The 19,644-nt window shown below is 34.7% G+C and overlaps 1 protein-coding gene across 1 annotated transcript; it reads right to left on the reverse strand.

Moving 5' to 3' along the window:
* Positions 1-703: 703 nt before the first annotated feature.
* On the reverse strand, positions 704-18,230 carry LOC128125951 (uncharacterized). Its single transcript, XM_052763591.1, has 6 exons — positions 18,211-18,230; positions 17,569-17,679; positions 1,414-1,477; positions 1,222-1,312; positions 1,075-1,148; positions 704-990 (listed from the first exon to the last, which is right to left on the reverse strand). The coding sequence occupies exons 1-6, from the start codon at positions 18,228-18,230 to the stop codon at positions 766-768; spliced, it is 585 nt and encodes a 194-aa protein (XP_052619551.1). The 3' UTR covers positions 704-765.
* Between the last annotated feature and the right edge of the window lie 1,414 nt (positions 18,231-19,644).

Here is a 19,644-nt window from a genome sequence, read left to right on the forward strand (position 1 = left end):
TCAAACATTCTATGGGTGTAAAAGGACATATAATAATAAAATGTCAAACACATATTATTCAACATAATTCCATGAATGTATATGATAGTTTGATTTGTTTCACTTTATCTATACTTCATGATATGAAGCTAGATTGATATAATCCTAGCTAGCATAACTGGAAAATTAAGGTATAAGAGAATAATCTATATGAGCTTGTGATCTATTCTTTGTGACTCAATTTTTGTTTGACATTTTGATCATGTTGATGGTTGCTGTTTTGTCTTGGGTTCTTGTACTAAAGTGCTGATATACATGCAAGTTGATTTTGTTTCCTTAAACTATTAAATTATATTCGATCTCTCACACTAACTAAACTAGAGTAAGTGATTGAGCAAGAAAGAAAACTCCACAGTGCACAGTGAAGAAGAAAGGAACAGGGAAAGAATTCCGAAAATGAGTTTACTTTTTGCATCTTTTCCTTGAAAGTAACAAATGCGTGTTCTGTGATGAAGGAGGCAGACAATGTGATTTGGAGGAGTCCAAATCTGACCAATTGGTATCACACTAATTTATTTTCCACATATACCATATTAATAAATGGATTGAAAATGGAATTTATGTGTGAATGCTTGCAACCAAGAAGTAATGGTCCCATATTTAATTGTCTATTTTGACACAGCTTCTCATAGACATTGTTGATCGAGGGGTAAAGCATGGAATGTTGATGCAAAAAAAAAATTGTTCGTTATCTCAATACAGTTGAAGCATTTCTAAGGTTTATGCCTAAAATCTAGAATGCTTTGATATATAAAAAACAATTGAACATGGAACACAAGAAAGAAATGCATGCACCATTCTTTCCAACCAGGAGAAATCTTCCCACATTAGTTGTAGAAATGAAGTTGATGTCAGACATCTTTCAGTTTCTACATAAATATGGAAATCTTGAGTTGAACATGGAACAAATCTTGAAAGATTTCCAAGGGCTCTTACAGCATTTGCTTTGATCTAATAAGTATAAAATCAATTCAATTTAAAATACAATAATTACATTTGAATAGATAAATCTTCAGAGAGGTTACACAAGTTTACCTTATCACCATCTCTTGTAAGCCGTAAAGAACAATCAATTAACAGAGACACCATTTTGGTGCAATCCTTTAAATCTATCACATCAAAGACGAGTGAATTTTTACAATGCATAGGGGTAGAATGGTCAAATTGAAGTTTGGTACTCACCTACAGAAGAGCTTGAGGGGGTAAATCGGTCAATACAGTGGCGAACAGAATCACATAAATTAGCTAAAGCCCAGGAGGCTGCAATGCGAACCTAAAAAAAAATAACTTATGAAATTAATTAGCTCACAGGATAAAAACAAATCAAATATAATTAAAGGAAAATATTTAAATATAAAATGAAAGAATGAATACCGAGACCAATGGATGATTGCTATTGACTTCAGCAGCATTAATAAACTTGCAAAGGGTCTCCACACTGTATAGTCAGTTGGTTGTTACAAAATTATGAATCTAGTTGTTGTGATTTTGTTGATTTTTATGGAAAATCTTTTGATGCTTCGTTTTTTTCTTTTTAGAATATTAAAATCTAGAATGCTTTGATATATAAAAAACAATTGATTTTTTAGGTTAAAATACATTTATGTATACATTTATAATGAATAAATATTTAACAAAATAAATCACAAATTGAAATAGAATTTTATAGAAATGATAAAAAAAAAACAACAAATTCGTCCAAAACTTAATTATCTTTTATATATGGTTTTAAGGAGTAAAGAGTTTGTAGGTTTTAGGAAAGAAAAAATTTTGTGGGTTTTGATGTTAAAAAGCCAAATTTTAACGGAACGATAGCATGTTATGTGTTTCTCTTTATATTCACATATATACATTGAAAGAAATAGAAGAACATAGACAGTGGCGGTCCTAGAGTGGGGGCAGTAGGGGCAGCTGACCACACAACAAAAAATAATAATAATAATAATAATAAGTTTTTTTTTAAAAAAATATTATATTTTAACCTTTCAAAATTATATGTTTTGACTCTTCAAAAATATTTGCCCCCATAAAACGTTATAAACAAATATTTGTCTCGTCTTTAGAAAATTCTTGGGCCCGCTCCTGAACATAGATAATCTTATATATTTCCACATTTATTTTAGATAACTAAAACAAAAAGAGAATAGATGAAAGTGTGAAAAAACAAACAAATAAAAAAAATTATAAATATATAAATTGAAAATGAGAAAATAATTTAGATAGATTTACCTATATACACATTGGTATCTATTTTTCATGCGGTGTAGATAGCTAAAATGACAAAAATAATAAAAGCTAAAACGACAGAAATAATAAAATCAGGTGTAAGTAACCAATCAAATCAAAAAACTTTTTATAAATATATATATTGAAAGAGAGAAAAAAACCCAAATACATTTACCTATTAGCACATTCTTTTCAATTTTCATTAACTCTAAATAAGTTCTTATATAGGCAAAAGAAAGTTCAATTAATTACTAATTAAATAAGATAAGTTGAAAAGGTTGGGGAGTTTCAAATGCATATGGTTCAAAATAAAATATTTTTCTTGAACCACATTAATTTGAATGACCTTCTTTATAAGAGTTATAAAGATAGAGATTATGCGTTTAAGTAGCATATATGCACCAACACAAGCAACACTTATTAGATGCACCAGCTATTTATTCTTTTATTCATATTATTATATTAAGAGTTAATGAAAGTTAATAAAGAGCAAGTTATATAAATCATGTAGTTTGGCTCAATTTACAGTCGCACCCGTGTTGAGTAATTCAACATCATCGGAAAAATAGGAAAGTTTCTTTTTCCAAATTTTTTTAAGTTTATTCGGTGCATATTTTAGAGTTCAATTAGGATTCTAATTGTTTCAGTATAAATAGATATAGACCATTTGTTTTTCAAATCAATTCAGTACCTTCTTTTGCTTGTTAATAAAATGACTTTAGCACCAAGCAATCTCATATCTTTATCTTTATGTCCATGTGTTCTTTTTACCCCTGTTTCTTCTTCCCTTAATCTAGGTTATATTTCCTCTATTCCAAGTTATATTTCCTTTGTTCATTCGTTTTCCTTAAGCATCAAGGTTGCTTTATTTACACTTGTTATCAGCTAACCAGGTTTCACCAACAATAATGTACAACCTATCATGGAAGGTCCAAAGATGCATTACCTTATATTTTCCAGGAGCAATTATATAGCCATGGTCATAAAGATGAAGGTCGTTACACAGGATCAAGTAGTGTGGGACATCATGGAGCCAAGGAATCCCCAAAACCTTGTCGGTGTGAAGAAAGACAAGATGACTCGTGTCACAATCTATCAAGGAATCCCATAAGACTTGTAATTGTCATCACGAAGAAGCAAACTTCAAAGGAAACATGGGAAAAATTGAAGGTGATGTACATGGGTGCAGCTATGGTCAGGACTGAGTGTTGGAAAGTGTGTTCAATGCCATTAACTATTGGTGATATTTCTAAGAATAATAGGGTCCCTTTGGGTTACCCTCAAGAACCAAATTAAGTAGAATAAATAAAGGAGAAATTTGTTTGTTAATTATTATGGTTAAAAATTAATTGGAAATATATTTTAGGAATTAATTAACAAATTAATTAATTAAAGGGTTGGTATTCAATTAATCAATACTTGGTTGATCAGGAATATTCCAGAACCCTTACGGAATTAGGTTTGGATGAAAATCACTCCATCCCACAAGAGAAAATGAGTGAATTTCATGGTTAGGCTCTTATCCCACATGGGAAGGAGTACAAAACCTAGGAAGGGATCCAATGCTATAAAGAGGTCCTTAGGAATTTCATTCTTCCTTGCACCTTGGCTTGAAGTTTCGCCAACCCTTCTTCCTCCCCCTCTTGGGGACGATTTTAACCCGGAGACGATTTCTAACCCTCTTAGGGTTTGTGAAATTGATCCTTCTCGTAGTTATTTTTATTCTACTCTTTGGTGTCATTGGGTGTGATAGCATTAGAGGGATTATGGTTTGGGTCCTCTCATCCAAGCAGCTTCATGGAGGATTAAGATCTCAAGCATGGAGATCAAGGCCATATAAGAGGTATGTTTTTCTTTATGTTTTTATGTTTCTAGGGTAGATGTAATTAGCATGAAACCATACATCCATAGGTTGCATGTACACTTAGATATATCGTAGTTTCGATTTTTCCGCTACCTAATTTAGAGTGTATTTGATGCGTAGAAAACCCAACATTGGTATTAGAGTCATTGGTTCATGATTACATTCACCCTAAATCCATATCATACCATATCATATCATATCATACTATACTATAAAGGAAGCATTTTTCCTTTAACCACATCAATTTGAAACTCCCAACTATTTTTCCTTTCACCACAGTCATTTGAAACTCCCATGACTTTTCAATTTCTTTCTAATAATAATTATAAGTTGGTTAATAAGGTTAATAAATATCAAACCTAAAGTGTAATCATAAATAAACTAAATTTCAATATTAAAATAATAACTTTACTTCTAGTTATAAAGTTATGTCTTTAACTTTTAAGATATTATACTTCATATATTAGATTTAATATGTTGTTGTATTTAACCATTACAACTTTTGAAAAGTTTGAATAAAATACTTAAATTGTTAATCTAAATATACATGGTCAACTTAAATATAAATTTCAGTTCCACTTACAAAACCCAAAGAATATTTTGTGAATAGTTAAAAGTGAGAAATTTTAGTGCTAAATGCAAAAACTAAATTGTAATCTCAATTTAACTAAAATATTTCTAGAAGATATTTCCATAGTCATTAAAAATTTTCAAATAAGTACCTTAGTATAACTTGCCATAAAATTAGTTAAAAATAACTCTATATAAATGATTATATTGTTACTTTTAAAAACAAAAAAAAATGTTTGATGTTTTAAATAATTACAATGATAGAAATTAAAACGTTAAACAAATAAATTTTAAAACGATTGAGATTATGCAATTTTAATAGTTGTATATATTATCATCTAATTCAAAATAATCAATATATTATATCAACTTAGTATATGAATTATTATATCAAATTTAACAATAATGTTATTATTATATTTAATATTTGTGAAGACTTCAACTGTATATGTGTTTCTGCGTAAGGCGCGGGCATTCGCCTAGTTTTCTATAAAAACTTGTTTGGAATTGAATGAAAGAAGAATGATTGAAAAACTCGTAATTGATAAAACCTTCATTCACAGGTCACAACGTGAGAGCTTGATGCTTACGTCATGAGCCCGCTGTGATTTATTAATTGTTACATTCCGTCCTCGCAATTAATTATAATTAATAATAGACAACAAAATGTAAATATTTTTAAATTTACCCCTTTTATATATATATATATATATATATATATATATTAAAATTGTGCCTATTATATGTATAAGAAAGTTACAACATGCGCCCTCGTATGTTTTAAATATTGACGTTGGCAGTCTTACCGTGACTAGGCTCACCCATTCTGATGTAGGGGTTTAAGGAGGTCTCTATGATTCCTAATGAGGTTGGTTTTTAATATGCTTCACGCTTACCACCATCACCGCCCTATTGCATTTTGAGAATGGAGTTACCAAAAGGGTTTGATAATGATAATGGTCAATCTAAAAGTATTCAAAATACAAGTATAAACAAAATCCCTTTTTATTAATAGAATGTGAATCTCATATTATCCATGAAAATTGCACATTCTCTTTACATTCTGTTGGTGGAGCTCATATGGTGAACTGGCACATCAATCTAGATTATAGTTGAGAATGATATGGAACTCGCGAATCTCAAGCGTAACTTGAGTCGGGGACCATGCGATTTTTCATGGTTAATCTGCAATCTATTTAATGTGAATCTTATGTTATCCATAAAAGTTGCACATTCTCTTTAAAACTTGTTGATGGAGCTCGTGTGGTTAATCATCACATCAATTTGAGAGTATAGGTAAAGAATGATGTGGAACTCGTGAATCTCAAGCGTAACTTGAGTCGGGGATCAAGCGATTTTGTATGGTCGCTTCACCATCTTTTCAGTGATCCGTGGCGACCCCGTAATTGAATCTAAGATCATGAACATAATCCAAGATTAACATGCCATTAGTAGTCAATGAATCTCAAAGATCTAGGAATTTCGTGATGATCGAAATTGGCAAAGGGCTTTTCTTGCCTAAATAACTTTATGGTGTATTTACGCCATCACTTTACACATCACGGAGCCAAATATGGATCCTAGCATTCTTAAATAATTTTATTTAGGGTGATTATTTTATAAGGATAAGTAAAACAAACCTTAATGGAAATTGATATTAAATGATGTCTATAACCTTATCCACTAAAATCTATTGCTATAAAAGCTTTGAAATGATTAGCTATGAGGATGAGCAATCTTATCAAATTCATAGTTTGGGAATAGTTCTCATAAATGAAAGGAAAGATTGATGTGTGTAAACTCAACTAGTTTTAAACCTACTTTAAATTATAAAATAAACACACAAAGGCAGTTGACCTATCAATTGTGGTATAGCTAAATAAGTAGGGTATCGAACACAGGGAACAGTAAATTAAAACTAAAAAGTAATTCTATCTAAATTAATTAGTAAGTATGGGTTTTCTCTAGTTTTACAAAACTAGAAAACTTAATAACTATCACTTAAACTAAAAGCTAGAAAAGCAAAGAATTAACTAGATTCAATAATGAGAAGAACTTCTGTTTAGTTCAACTCAATTGTTCCTATGGTTGATATTTTGATAATAGTGCAATGGATTAACTCTTTTGTTGGCTACCGATTCAAGTGATTAGCTTCGCGTTCGCTACACTAACCCTTAGTGAACAAACTATCTCAAACAGTGATCAGTTGTCTAATTTAATTAAATTCACTAGATTAATTATTCGGGTTAATTTAGACTTGCAATAGTTAACTAATTTGGTCCTTTAGTTAACTTCTTGTTGATGGTCATCACACAAGCTCACACATGAATTTACCTAATTTGCTTATTAATTCTAGTTTCATGTTCATTAATCCTAGAAATATGATAAAGTAGTCACGTAAACATATGAGGTTGATAATCAAAAGATGTCCATACTATTTAATTACCTTCCTATTAAAAGAAAATTAATTATCATTCACACACAAGGATCTTTAGCAAGCTAAAACTAACAAAAATCACCAACATTGAATTAATCCTACCAATAATCAAACCATAGTCTCAATTTTGTATCCCTAAACAGAAGTTTAAGAGTTTTAGCTCATGATTGAGGTAATAAACAGCAACAAAACGAATTTTAATTGTCTAACCATAATGGAAAACAAAAGATTAAGTAGAATGATGAAATTTGCCTCAAATCTCCTTCGGAATTGGATTCTAGGTTGTATCTTCGTTCTCTAGGGTTCTTCTGGCTCTTCAATCGCAGCTAATCTCTCCAGAAGGCTCCCAGAATTCTCCCCTATCGATCTGAGAAGTTATCTTTATATATGTGAAACGACTCGTCGAGTCAGGTGCCGACTCGCCGAGTCCATCTCTCAATCCCCGTATGCGATAAGTCTATGGGTCTTTGAGTCTTTATCTTCTCGAATATTCGATCAGACTCGCCGAGTAGACGACCCTACTCGCCGAGTAGGTGTTGTTTTTGGTGGTTTTTCTTCTTTGTTCAATTTCCGAGCTCCCAACTGCTTCTCCTGCTTCCTTTTGCTTCCGAGCTTCACTTTTGGACTGAAAACATAATTTAAACACTTTTAAGTACCTTTTGTCCATGATATGCGATAATTTAGCTAATAAATGATAAAAAAAAATCTATACTTAATATGAACTAAATATGCAAATATCAAAGATCATGCCTTTAATAAGTCTCTTCTTGGGTTACTTCAAACATCGCATTCTAAACTGTTAGAAAGAGCATTTATCAAGAGTACGTTGTAAACTGACATATTGAAGTAAAATGGAACTTCCTTGAATTAGGAGTTGACTAGCTAACATGTACATATGATTAGTTCACTCTGATTTTGATATGAACAACTTGGAATGTCCATTAACGAGTTGTGTAGTATGTTGAGGCTTCCTTTTGGAACTAACATGCGCAATTATAGAAACTCAAACTTCAAAACACTCCCATATTTTACTATCATGAATAGAAGTCTCGAGAATAAGAAAGTAAATTGTCCATGGGTTAAAAGGTGATTAGTGTTGGTATACCTAATCTAGGCCCAAATGTTAATGACAAAGAAAGGCTTATTCTGAGACATGTTCTGATAGCAATTCGTTTTCATAACAAGAAAGGACTAGGAAAGCATACAGGCCCTATATATATATATATATATATATATATATATATATATATATATATATATATATATATTGAGGTGAAAGGACCGAAACATGAAGAAGTTAAATTTGATCATGGATCACCATCCCTTGCTACTTTCCATAGGATCAAAACATAACTAGTTCTCACATGTTTGTTGTTCAATCAATTATATGAATCCATAATACCATTTAAAACTACTTCTAAACCTTGAGTATTTTACTAAGGATTATGTACTGACATTTGCAAGAATGTGCAATGACTAAAATGAAGTAAGAAGACTGAAACATGGAGAAGATAATTTGATCGTGAATACCTAGCCCTTGCTACTATTCATAGGATCAAAAGACACACTCTTTTCCCAAATGTTTAGTCTATGGTCTTATAATTGAAATTATTTATACTTTGTTTCATGCGATAATTCTGACTTATTTAAATGTAGAGCATTCTAACATGTTAAAAGAAAGTCATGAAATCTATGAAACTAGTATAGTAGCAATAGTTCAAAGTTGATTCAAATATTTGAATAAAGTGTATTATTGTGTGAATATCTGTGGAAATTAGTTTAACTAATGGATCGTTCAGATTTACCATAATACGTACTTATTCAAATACATCCAAATGGTTTGGGTGACATGTATTTATGGAATCATAGTCTTGGATACATAAATGAGAAATGCATTACCAAGTATTCATTTGGATCGGATTTTGGATATCATTTGACCTCGAGTCTCATGATAAATGAAAATCTTGTTTATCAAGATAGATGATGAATACATCACTAGGTGATGAGAATATTTGTTGGAATTAGTTTGCACTAATGGACCGTTCAGATTAAACACGATACATGGTAAGACCAACTTCATATGAACATTAGTCTGGAACCTTTCAGGTATTCAGATCTCTTATAAAACGAAGTTGTGAATCGACTAGGCAATAGGATGAGATAGGATAGCGACCATCTCATTTAAAACTTTATCGATCATCTCAGTAAATGTGAAAGAGTTTCACGAGCTATCTTCACCCATAACACTACCACTGGAAGTGTTAGTTGGATAGAGAAACGAATCATTCATTGATTTTGTACTAGATGAGTCGCATTATGCATACTAACAATTCGTGGATTGTACCATGAATAATGTTACGAGTAGTCTTTTGTTCTTGTACCAACTAAGTAGGTTCATGAAACACTCTATGATATGTGAAGTGGGATTCAATCCTCACTGGCACATATGGAATTCTACGATTATGAGGCTTACGCTCGTCGTGACGCGCTCGATAATCGAGAACTTAGAATAGAGATGTGTTATCTCGTTGAAGAACCCATCAAGCATTTTGGATAATTATTCAACAATCCTTTTGAGAACAAAGTGTATGTTGCTTGAAGGGCAGTCTTCCAAGAGAGGGAGTTGATTTCCAAAAGGGATAGTGGGAGCCATATTGATCTTGATAAGATTCGAGAGTTAACCAACGAAGAGCCTAAAGTTAGACCTAATATCCAATTCAATATTGAAAGAGCTATTAAGGAAACTGAAATATTTCCACCTCTTCCTTATAGATATGATAAAGGATGTGATACGCCTAGTTATATAAGAGTTTATATGACTGAGGTAAATGAGTCACTGGTATGGAGCAATCAGACTATATCAACTATCGAAAGTTACGGTAGGGCCTAAAGGATACAACATGGAAGGAGGAAATGGCGAGCGAGATTCAGTACATGTATATGAAAACTTGGTAGATCAATCACGTGGCCTTAACCATTAAGTATAAGTGGATCTTCAAGAAGAGATAAGCATGGATAGGAACAAACACAAAATCAAATCAAGATAGGTTGTAAAGAATGTGTAAGCTTGAGAAGTTCCTTATGGACCGAAACAAGAATCTTGCAATTGGAATTTTTGTTTCAATGAGAAAAGTTCAAGGAGATTGAATTTCAAGAAATAAAGATGAGCCATACATATGTCAAAGCTAGTGAGAGTAATTGGAATCTTTTTTTAATGAGAAAGTTGAAGGAGTTTGAATTTCGAGAAACATAGATAAACCATATATATATATATATATATATATATATATATATATATATATATATATATATATATATGTCAATGCTAGTAGGAGCATTCTAGTCACCCTTGTATTGTACATAGATAATGTAAGATTTATAGGAAACTATATTCTAACTTAGCAAGTGTAAAAACTTGGCTTGGTATGAGAATTGGTTTGCTATGATCTACATGGGAGATACAAAATACATACATAATAAGGATCTACAGAGATAGATCAAATTAATTCATTGGATTAATCCAAAGTACATGGACTCTTGAGGAAACTTAACATGCAGAACTTGGAAAGGTTCGTGTTTAATAGGGCATGGCATTAAGCAATGCTAATGTCCTAGTTTTACTATTGAACTAGAGGTTATTATTTGTGTCCCACATACTTCTATTATAGGACCAAACATATATGCCATGAGATGTACCAGATCTGATGCCTCATATGCCTTAAGCATGGCAATTTGGGTTAGATCATTTTGGCATGATTCAATGAATCAAGATCAAGAACTTTCTTAAGTTTCCTAGGAGGACAAAGGAAATGATCTTGACAGTACGGAAGACGTCATTTTGAAGATTACATTGATGCTAAGTTCTCTACTGATAAAGATGATAATGTTCGCAGTTGGAATTCGTGCTTTTACTGAATGGTGAAGTATTAGCTTGGAAGAGTACCAACTAATACACCATGGTGGATTTGACAAACTTAGAGTACATTGCAGTTAGTTAAATTGTAAAGAAAACAATGTGACTAAAAGAGATTAATTAGTGACATCTTTGTTGAAATTCAATCATTGATGGTCCTTTTGGAGGCTCTTTGTGAATTTAAGGGTGAACTTACCTCGAGTATGGATCCCAAGTCACACAAGCTCACAAGACACACACTTAGTAAGTACCATCACATTTGATAGTGAGTCAAATGTGAAGGCATCATATCCAATAAGTCATATCAAAAGATAATCTTCTCGATCCATTCCACAAGCCAATGTCACTGACCAAGTCTCACAGTCAGAAAAAGTCAAGAGGCATTAGATTTGCAAATGAGTTAGCTTGAACACTCTTAGTTTAGTTGGTTATAAACCTGAGAACTTAAAGCGGTATAAGTGTTAATTTGTTTTGGCTATTATTAAGCGGAGATCTTAATATATGATGGAGTTCAGTCATTTCAATTAGCTTATCACTGTGTTCTCCTTTTGCATTTTTGGAACCCACTTCCTGAGTATTAATTTACTCAAACCATCCACAATCGGTCATACTCTTGGAAGTAAGTAGTGATTCAAGGCTGTCATGAGCATTAGTAGATTGTCTATAGTGATTGGACATAGCATAAAGATTACGCTAACACTCATGAGTACTTAATAGAGATTTATGTATTGGACCAACCCATGCATAGATATTACTTCATAGATACAGTCACGAGTAATTCTAAGACGATAATATCTTCTTTCTTCAAACCTAGATACATGTGGAGTTTTGCTTTATGATTTTGTTATGCATTGGTCTACTCCAACGCTATTCGTAACTGGTATTTATAAAGGGTATGTGTAACACTCCAAATCAGGTAAACCGTTCTAATCCCTTGAAATGATTTGATTTGGCAAAAATGGTCCCTTTTGTACGTTGAGTGTACCTAAGTATATGCTTAGCGTACTATGGAGGAAGGATCTCAAAGGAATATTAGGTACATAGGGCATACATGTAGGTATGCGGGGTGTACGTGACAGAGGACCAAAACCCTAAAACCCGGACTTGAGACATATGTATTCATCCTTAAGCCACTTGGGCCAAACCCTAATCAATCTCTAGAGTCTTATTTCATCCCTTTACCTCGGTTTTCCTTTGAGAGTGGATTTTGGATCATAGAATGGTTTTTGTGGCCATTTTAGAGCTTATTCAATAAGAAGAAGTTAGTGAGAAAGCTTATGTGGCATTTGGCTTCAAGAACCTGCATCTAGTTCACCTTGAGGAGCTTCTGGAGGTATAAAGTCTTAATCTTGCCATCTTATTCATTAGAATGGGTTAGGGTTTTCTATATTGTCCCTTTTGTTGGTTCTTGGATCTTCACTTGAGAGTTAAGCAACTCTAGAGACTAAAATGGTTAGATATGAGCCTTGTGAGCATGCTAGATGCATAAGGGTGCTATATTGAAGGTTATCTAGACTCTATGGATGAGTTTGAAGCTTTATATGAAGTCCTAATGTGAAGAGTTAATTTTTGAAGTCCCTTATAGCATGCAAGGGCATAAAGTTGCCAACTTTATGCCCTGGGACATCTTAATGAGCTCAGAATTGATATTGGACTTTAGAATATCATGTATTAGGCACTTAATGGAAGTGGTGCTTAATCTACTTGTACGTTGGGCGTAATATAGTGTACATAGTGTGTACAGCCAAGGACTCAGTACGCTAAGCGTACTGAAGTGGTACGCTTAGTGAGTTTCCCAAAATACCACATATCATACATACAATAGAGAATGGTATGTGCCAACCATAGTTTTTCCATTATGCCATGAGTCGTATCATCATCTTTCCTTGTCAGGCATGGTCCAAAACCTTGGGTCTTACAGACAAGTGTCAAGAGCCACCTCCTAGTCTTCCATGCAAGTATCACATAGACAACTAACATAGTACATAGAATTGCCAGGGTCTGTTCCCTGATCTTTCATACAATTTGTTAGGAGCCACCTCTGGGTCATTCATACAAATGCCAAGGGCCACCCCATGGTCTTCCAGTATAACATAAGCCAATGTGCCAGCATTGGTGCCTTCGAACCCATAGTATAGTGAGGAGACTCACCTGAATCACAAAGCCGACTAACACTCAGCTCAAAATCATGCTGACCACAGCTAACTGCTCTCCTGACAATAATGGGTGATTAACACCACCTGATAATCCACACAAGGTAAACCTTAAGTCTACCTTCTAAAAGTAGAATTTAACCAAAAGTCAAACCAAACCAAAATTCAATTGTGAAAGTCAAAGTCAACGACCCAATGTCAACTTATCCATCCTCACCTCATGACCAGTCCTTGCTTACATCGTGAGATCTCACTCGGTCCGATTCCAACTCATCCTGAATCAACTCAGTCAACTCAGACATGGAAATTCATTCAAGCTGACCTCGCATCATGTGAAGCCTTTCCTCACGTCGTGAGCTCCAAGAAGCTCATCAGAAACGGGTCACTCACTCCTCGTGAGACCTCCATGTCTCACATTGTGAGAACAGTCTGTATCCAAAAGTCCAACTTTTAAGTCCTTAATCCATTAAGCCTTGAATCCACACTTTCCAGAAGGTCTTATAACTTGATAATACACTGGATAGTTAATGCTTTGAATACATATATGTCTAATACATGTTTAGATCTCATTTGGGTCAAAAGTAAAAGAAAATGCATCCAACTTTCATGCAAGGTTCCGAAACTCAACCATTCTCTAGATCTGAACTCCAATACACCCCTAAGGCCCTCAAAACCATAAATTGTCAACTTTATGGTTTCCATTCATTCAACTTGCACATCCAAGAAGAAAAGTGGGACAAAACTTAGATCTAGCCTCATATGACAATAAAGGTGGAAGCTTTGGCACTTACAATGGTCCATAAACAATGTAAGGTGATGATGATGATAATGATTCCTTTCAAGCCTCAACAAAATATCACCTTCTTCTTCTTCTTCCAAACCAAGAAAGGCTCCAAAATGACCAAGAATCAATCAATAATGAAGACTAGGGTTTTTCTAAGGTGAAAGATGGTTTGAGGCTGATAAGAAACCCTAAAATGAGTTTAGATGTGCTTAAATACGAAGGAAACCCTAAAAGATCATGGGCTTGTCTTGCAGCAGCTCTCACGCCGTTAGCCTCTATGTGTCACATCATGAGACCAATCCCAGACAAAAGTTCCCATACGACCCACCTCACATCGTGAGTTTCTAATGCTCACATCGTGAGACTTCTTTTCTTCAAAAATTCAACCTTCTGACTTCTTGAAACCCTAATTCGAATCATCATGGAAATCGTGTGTTACCACTCTCCCCTAATTAAGTTAGATTTTGTTCTCAAAATCACTCCTTACTACCTTCCAAAAATGCCAGAATACATGGGCGATACTTCCACAACCTCAATACGGACAGAGAATTCGACTCCTACATACAACGACCTTCTAAAACTATAACCGAACCTAGCCTTAGCAGGGCTCTCAAATCCTAACGACGAATGGATCCTTACCCCAGTAGCGTTAACATTGAATAATAACCATTACTACTCTACCCGAAATCTGAAATCCTAAAACCTTGTCTAATTCCCCGACAGACAACCATTTTGAATTACTGCTAATTCGACTCCACTTTGTAATCCAAACTAAGCAATAACCCTTCCAACCCTTGATTATTTTGTTGTTTCAACTAGGAAACAGAATCCCTGACCATTTATTGCTTCTGAAAACCTTTCAGTTGATAAGAAGACAACTCTTAACATGAGTTTCCCATGTTAGTACCATCTCAGGCTCATCTTGTTGTCCCATAATCATATTTCGGATGCAACCGAGACCTCCCTGGTCTCGTACTTACCTACCAATTAACTGATATACTGGATTCCTAACCAGTTGTTGAGGTTGATATTCTCACACAATCACACCATGTAACTCCTAAACGAATGTCTATCTAGAAAGATTTGTCCTAGCTTGCATACCATAATGGCTCTTACAGACCTCCTGATCCAGCCGAGGATAACATAACCAACCATCACACCGATGTAACATAATTTACTTTGCTATAATGAACGCTATGTGACTAACTGTAGTCTTATATCACAACCGGCCTCACACGGCCTACAACCTTCCTTAATTTCAAGAATGTTGCGGCATTCTTTTAGTCTCACGACCTGTCCTTGTTATGGTCTAATTCCACCTAAAGAAAACTAAAAGCTAAATCATAGATTCACCATGCTCTCACATCTGTTCAAGGACCAGGTGAACGCTACGGGCCACCCCACAGTCTTACCACACCTTTATATTTCTTACCAAACTAGTGAATGTTACGGCCACCCCACAGTCTTACAACACTTCTACACTGTCATGGTTCCAACCCATGGTCTTTCCGTCTATCAACCATACCAACAATAATCATCATGAGTCAAACCTGCATCCGACTATACCCCCAATCAGATGTTCAGTTCATGCTTCAAACCCCAAAGCCTTAATCAGACAAGAACAAACATAGAGGCTCTAAAACAACCCCTAACATGTTCCTGATCACATATCCACCACAAGTCACTACTAATGTGCAATGAAACATGAATATCCATTTTTACGTGACCCTTAGACTAAATGATTCTCCCCCACTTGGATTTTACTGAGTTCTTTCCAATCCACAAAATTTGATGGATTTCCAATCCATCCCACAACCTTACAATTCAAAATTTTGACCATCTGAACTTACAAGAACTAGCCTTCCATTACTAGCCAATCTTCACCATCACACACATTCCAAAACTGGATGAAATTTTACTAAAATCTCAATGAGCTCTACAATCCCAAGTACTTCCTATTAACTTCACTACAAGTCCTTTACGACTTATCGGATGACAAAGAACAACATCTCAGCTATCGAAACAGGTTCCCAACCTATTCCACGACCTACTTGCACTTAGATCAACTCCCATGCGATCGTGGAACTAACCATAATATAAAGGTATGAACTTGGCAACTACTGATCTTACACCCACGATCAAAACAATCCTCATTGCCTTGAAACCAGGAAAAACCCTTACATATCCTGCATTCAAACCCAACATGCCATTCCTTGAATTCCTGCCAATACCACCAAATGTCAAATCGATTGTTGATCTTTTCTCACTTTAAGCTTGTTCTGATGATGACCGATGCTTCCCACCATCAAATCCAAGACTAGCTCACCTAATATCCCCTAAACACGACTCTCAGTATGCTAAATGGCATAAAAGGATTCTCAAGATAAAATGTCTAGACCATCATGAAGAAAACTATAATTCCTAGGTGGAGACTTAGATACACCCCACATGGCATCTTACACATAAACATACAATCATAAAAACAATTATTAAGAGCATGAAGGAAGTGAATACAACACATACTTGTGATGTCAATTGATGGAACTCAGATCCCCTCGGCTTATGACTGCAATTCTCAGCTCATCACCACAGGAACCTCCACTTTACCCTCATGACCATCAGTAATCCTTAGAATGGCTGGAGCAGGTGCCCTTACCACTCCTCTCATCAACTTCGGATAGTCGGCCTTCTTGGGTCCTAATTGGTTGCAGTGAAAACATAACACGCTCGTACCCTAAAGACAATCTCTGCTGACATGACCAACCCTACCGTACTTGTAGCAACCCATACCCCTATATCAACAAACCCCATCATGTTGCTTCCTTCACGTGCTACACTAACCTCAACCTTCTTGGCCCCTCAACCATTGATCTAAAGTCTTGGGTCTCTTCGCAAGACCCCCAACTGTCTGCACCTGCTTTGGCTTCCTCTTCCCCAGGTGCTCCAAATCAATCTCCTGCTCTCGGGCTCTAGCAATCATATCATTCAGGGTCTTGCACCTTGAAAAACTCATAAACTCCCTAATGTCATCCCTCGGTATATCATGATACCTTACCATCTTTATATCCTCGTCCGTTGCATACTACGGAACCAACAAATCCCTCTCTCAAAACTTGGTAGTGATCTCTACCATAGTCTCAGTAGTCTGGCGAAGGTCCTGAAACTCCATTTCCAGTTGCTACACCTCAATATCTGGTGCAAACTCCTCCCTAAACCGAACCACAAAACTCATCCCATGTCATCTTCTCAAGGGCTTCGCCTCCCAAAGCGAAGTCTACCTCCTCCTACCAATATCGATCTCTGTCTTTCAAAAGATAGGAAGAAAATCTAACCTTCGACCCCTCGGGGCAAAAACTCGTCCAAAAAGTCTTCACCATATCCACTAACCACATCCTACTAGCAATGGGGTCCTTCTCCCCAAATAACTCGGGAGCTCCGCAAGCACGAACTCCTGAAAAGACAGAGTTTAAACTCCCACAATAGCCATAATCTCAGTGCGGAATGTACCCAAACGCTCATCTAAAATCTCTATAATCCCCTCCTTGAACATTCCAAAGATCACAGGAGTCTTCTCTAAAATACCGTAGGGATCTCCGACGAGATGAACTCCCACATCCGCTCATCAATCGGCTCAACACCTTACTTGAGCTTAAACCAGAACTTGAACCTCCTCCAAGTGTGATCATCACCATTCTGAAAAAAAAAATCATACAAATGATCAAAACATACCCAAAGAATCCTCATCCAACAAGCTTCCAACATTCTCCGTGACTCTCCTCGATTCGAGTATGGATAATGTGCTTTTAGTAGTATGGGTCGAATACTACCTTCCACACCTATCTATACTTTCCTAGAGAATCATACTGAATCCTCTAAGTCACCTTCTCAATTGGTACTCCAAGTATTCGCTAAACATCGCATCCGAATCCGCTAAAAACACACTTCCTTGGCTCTCCTAGGTTCCAACCCCACCCTATCATCAGCTGCTGAAGAACTTTCACTAATGTCAGCTAACTATTTCATGAATATAATCACATGCCACAAATCTTAAATAATCTTTCGAGTAAAAGACTCAACCCTACAACGGTTAGACTCAAACGAGAGTTGTGCAATAGAGTCTAATATGTGCATATCTAATCATATATTTCATATAATATCTTAATACTTTTTGGTTGTTTTTGTCTTGATTTATGAACAAAAGGTACTTAATCATGTTAAAATTACATTTTCAGCTTTAAAGACATGCTCGATTGAAAAAGGAAGCGGAACTAGCAATTGGAAGCATGGAAATTGAAGTTTGAAGAAAGAAGGCTTAAAAAGACGATAAACTCGACGAGTTGGTCAGAATATTCGTGATTCAACAATGCATTTATTTACACACGTATTAAGTGAAAAACTCATCGAGTTGGGTCTAAAAACTCGACGATTTGGTGCGCAATATTGGAATCTTTATATAAATCGGTTATTCTCGAAACCCTAACACATTCTGGAGACTTTTTGGCGACTATTGAAGATCAGAAGGGTTCTTGGAGCTCTAGTTATCGAGAATTCAACCTAAAAGTCAAGTTAGAAGAGATCAAAGGCAACAAACATTACTCTTTTCTTAATCTTTTGCATAACCATGTTTGAATCATTAGATTTCGATTGTAGGATGCTATTTACTATAGATATGAGCTAAAAGCTTTTTACTTCTGTTTAGACTAGATAATCTTATGAATATGGTGTGATTTAATGGCTTGAATTAATTTTATTTGGTGAATTATCTTGTTAAGCTTGTTAAAGACCTTTATGTGTTAATAATAATTATTTTCTCTTAATAATCAAGTTATTTAGTTACATGAACATCTTCTTAATTGCTTAAATCATATAGTTTTGTGAAAACAATATTGTATGCCTAGTATTAGTGAATATGAACCTAGGGTTAACTAGAAAATAAGTAAATTAATGTGTAAGCATGTGTGATGAACAACCACACATGAGTTGATTGAATTGACAAATTTAGTTAACTAATATTACAAGTCTTACTTAATCTAAATTGAACACTAGGAAACTTGTTAGTTTAATCAATTGGTCACTGTTTGAATTAACTTGTTTGCTAAAGGAGTAATAATAGTGAACATGAACCTAATCACATTAGAAATCGGTAGCCAATGATATATTAATCCATTGCACTTGCCATGAAATCAACCATAGGAATAAGTGGATCGAATCTGAACAGAAGTCTTTTTATCATTGAATCTAGTTGCCTTTTAGTCTCTTTAGTTGTTAAATGTCTTTGTTTGAGTGTTATTTACTTACGTAAGTTTCTAGTCTTGCAAAACTAGAGAAATCCCCTTTTTTACTTGTTTTTATTTAGGTAATTCTATTAGTTATTTTAATTGTTACTGTTCCATGTGTTCAATACCCTACTTGCTTGAACTATATTGCTAATCGATAGGTACACTGTCTTTCGTGTGTTTATTTTGTGTTTAAATTAGTAGGATTAAAGCTAGTACTATTTGACACGTATCAGAGTCAAATCCATCACTCTAAGAATATTTTACATTTGCAACATGTAACTTAACATATTCACTCAATAGTTAACTAACATCACTAAGAGTTCCACAAAGCAGAAAGCAAGCAACATTCGTGTAGTAGCACTCCAAGCCACAGAACAAT

This window comes from Lactuca sativa, chromosome 5 (genome assembly GCF_002870075.4).
Source record: "Lactuca sativa cultivar Salinas chromosome 5, Lsat_Salinas_v11, whole genome shotgun sequence".
Lineage (NCBI taxonomy): Eukaryota > Viridiplantae > Streptophyta > Magnoliopsida > Asterales > Asteraceae > Lactuca > Lactuca sativa.

Excerpts from the sequence above, each read along its gene's own strand:
- LOC128125951 (XM_052763591.1), bottom strand. The coding sequence starts at position 18,230 with ATGTCTTTAAAGCTGAAAAT. Across the intron at positions 17,680-18,210 it reads ATGTCTTTAAAGCTGAAAAT|AATGGTGATGATCACACTTG; the intron begins GTAATTTTAACA and ends TTTTTTTTTCAG. Across the intron at positions 1,313-1,413 it reads GCAATCATCCATTGGTCTCG|GTTCGCATTGCAGCCTCCTG; the intron begins GTATTCATTCTT and ends ATTTTTTTTTAG.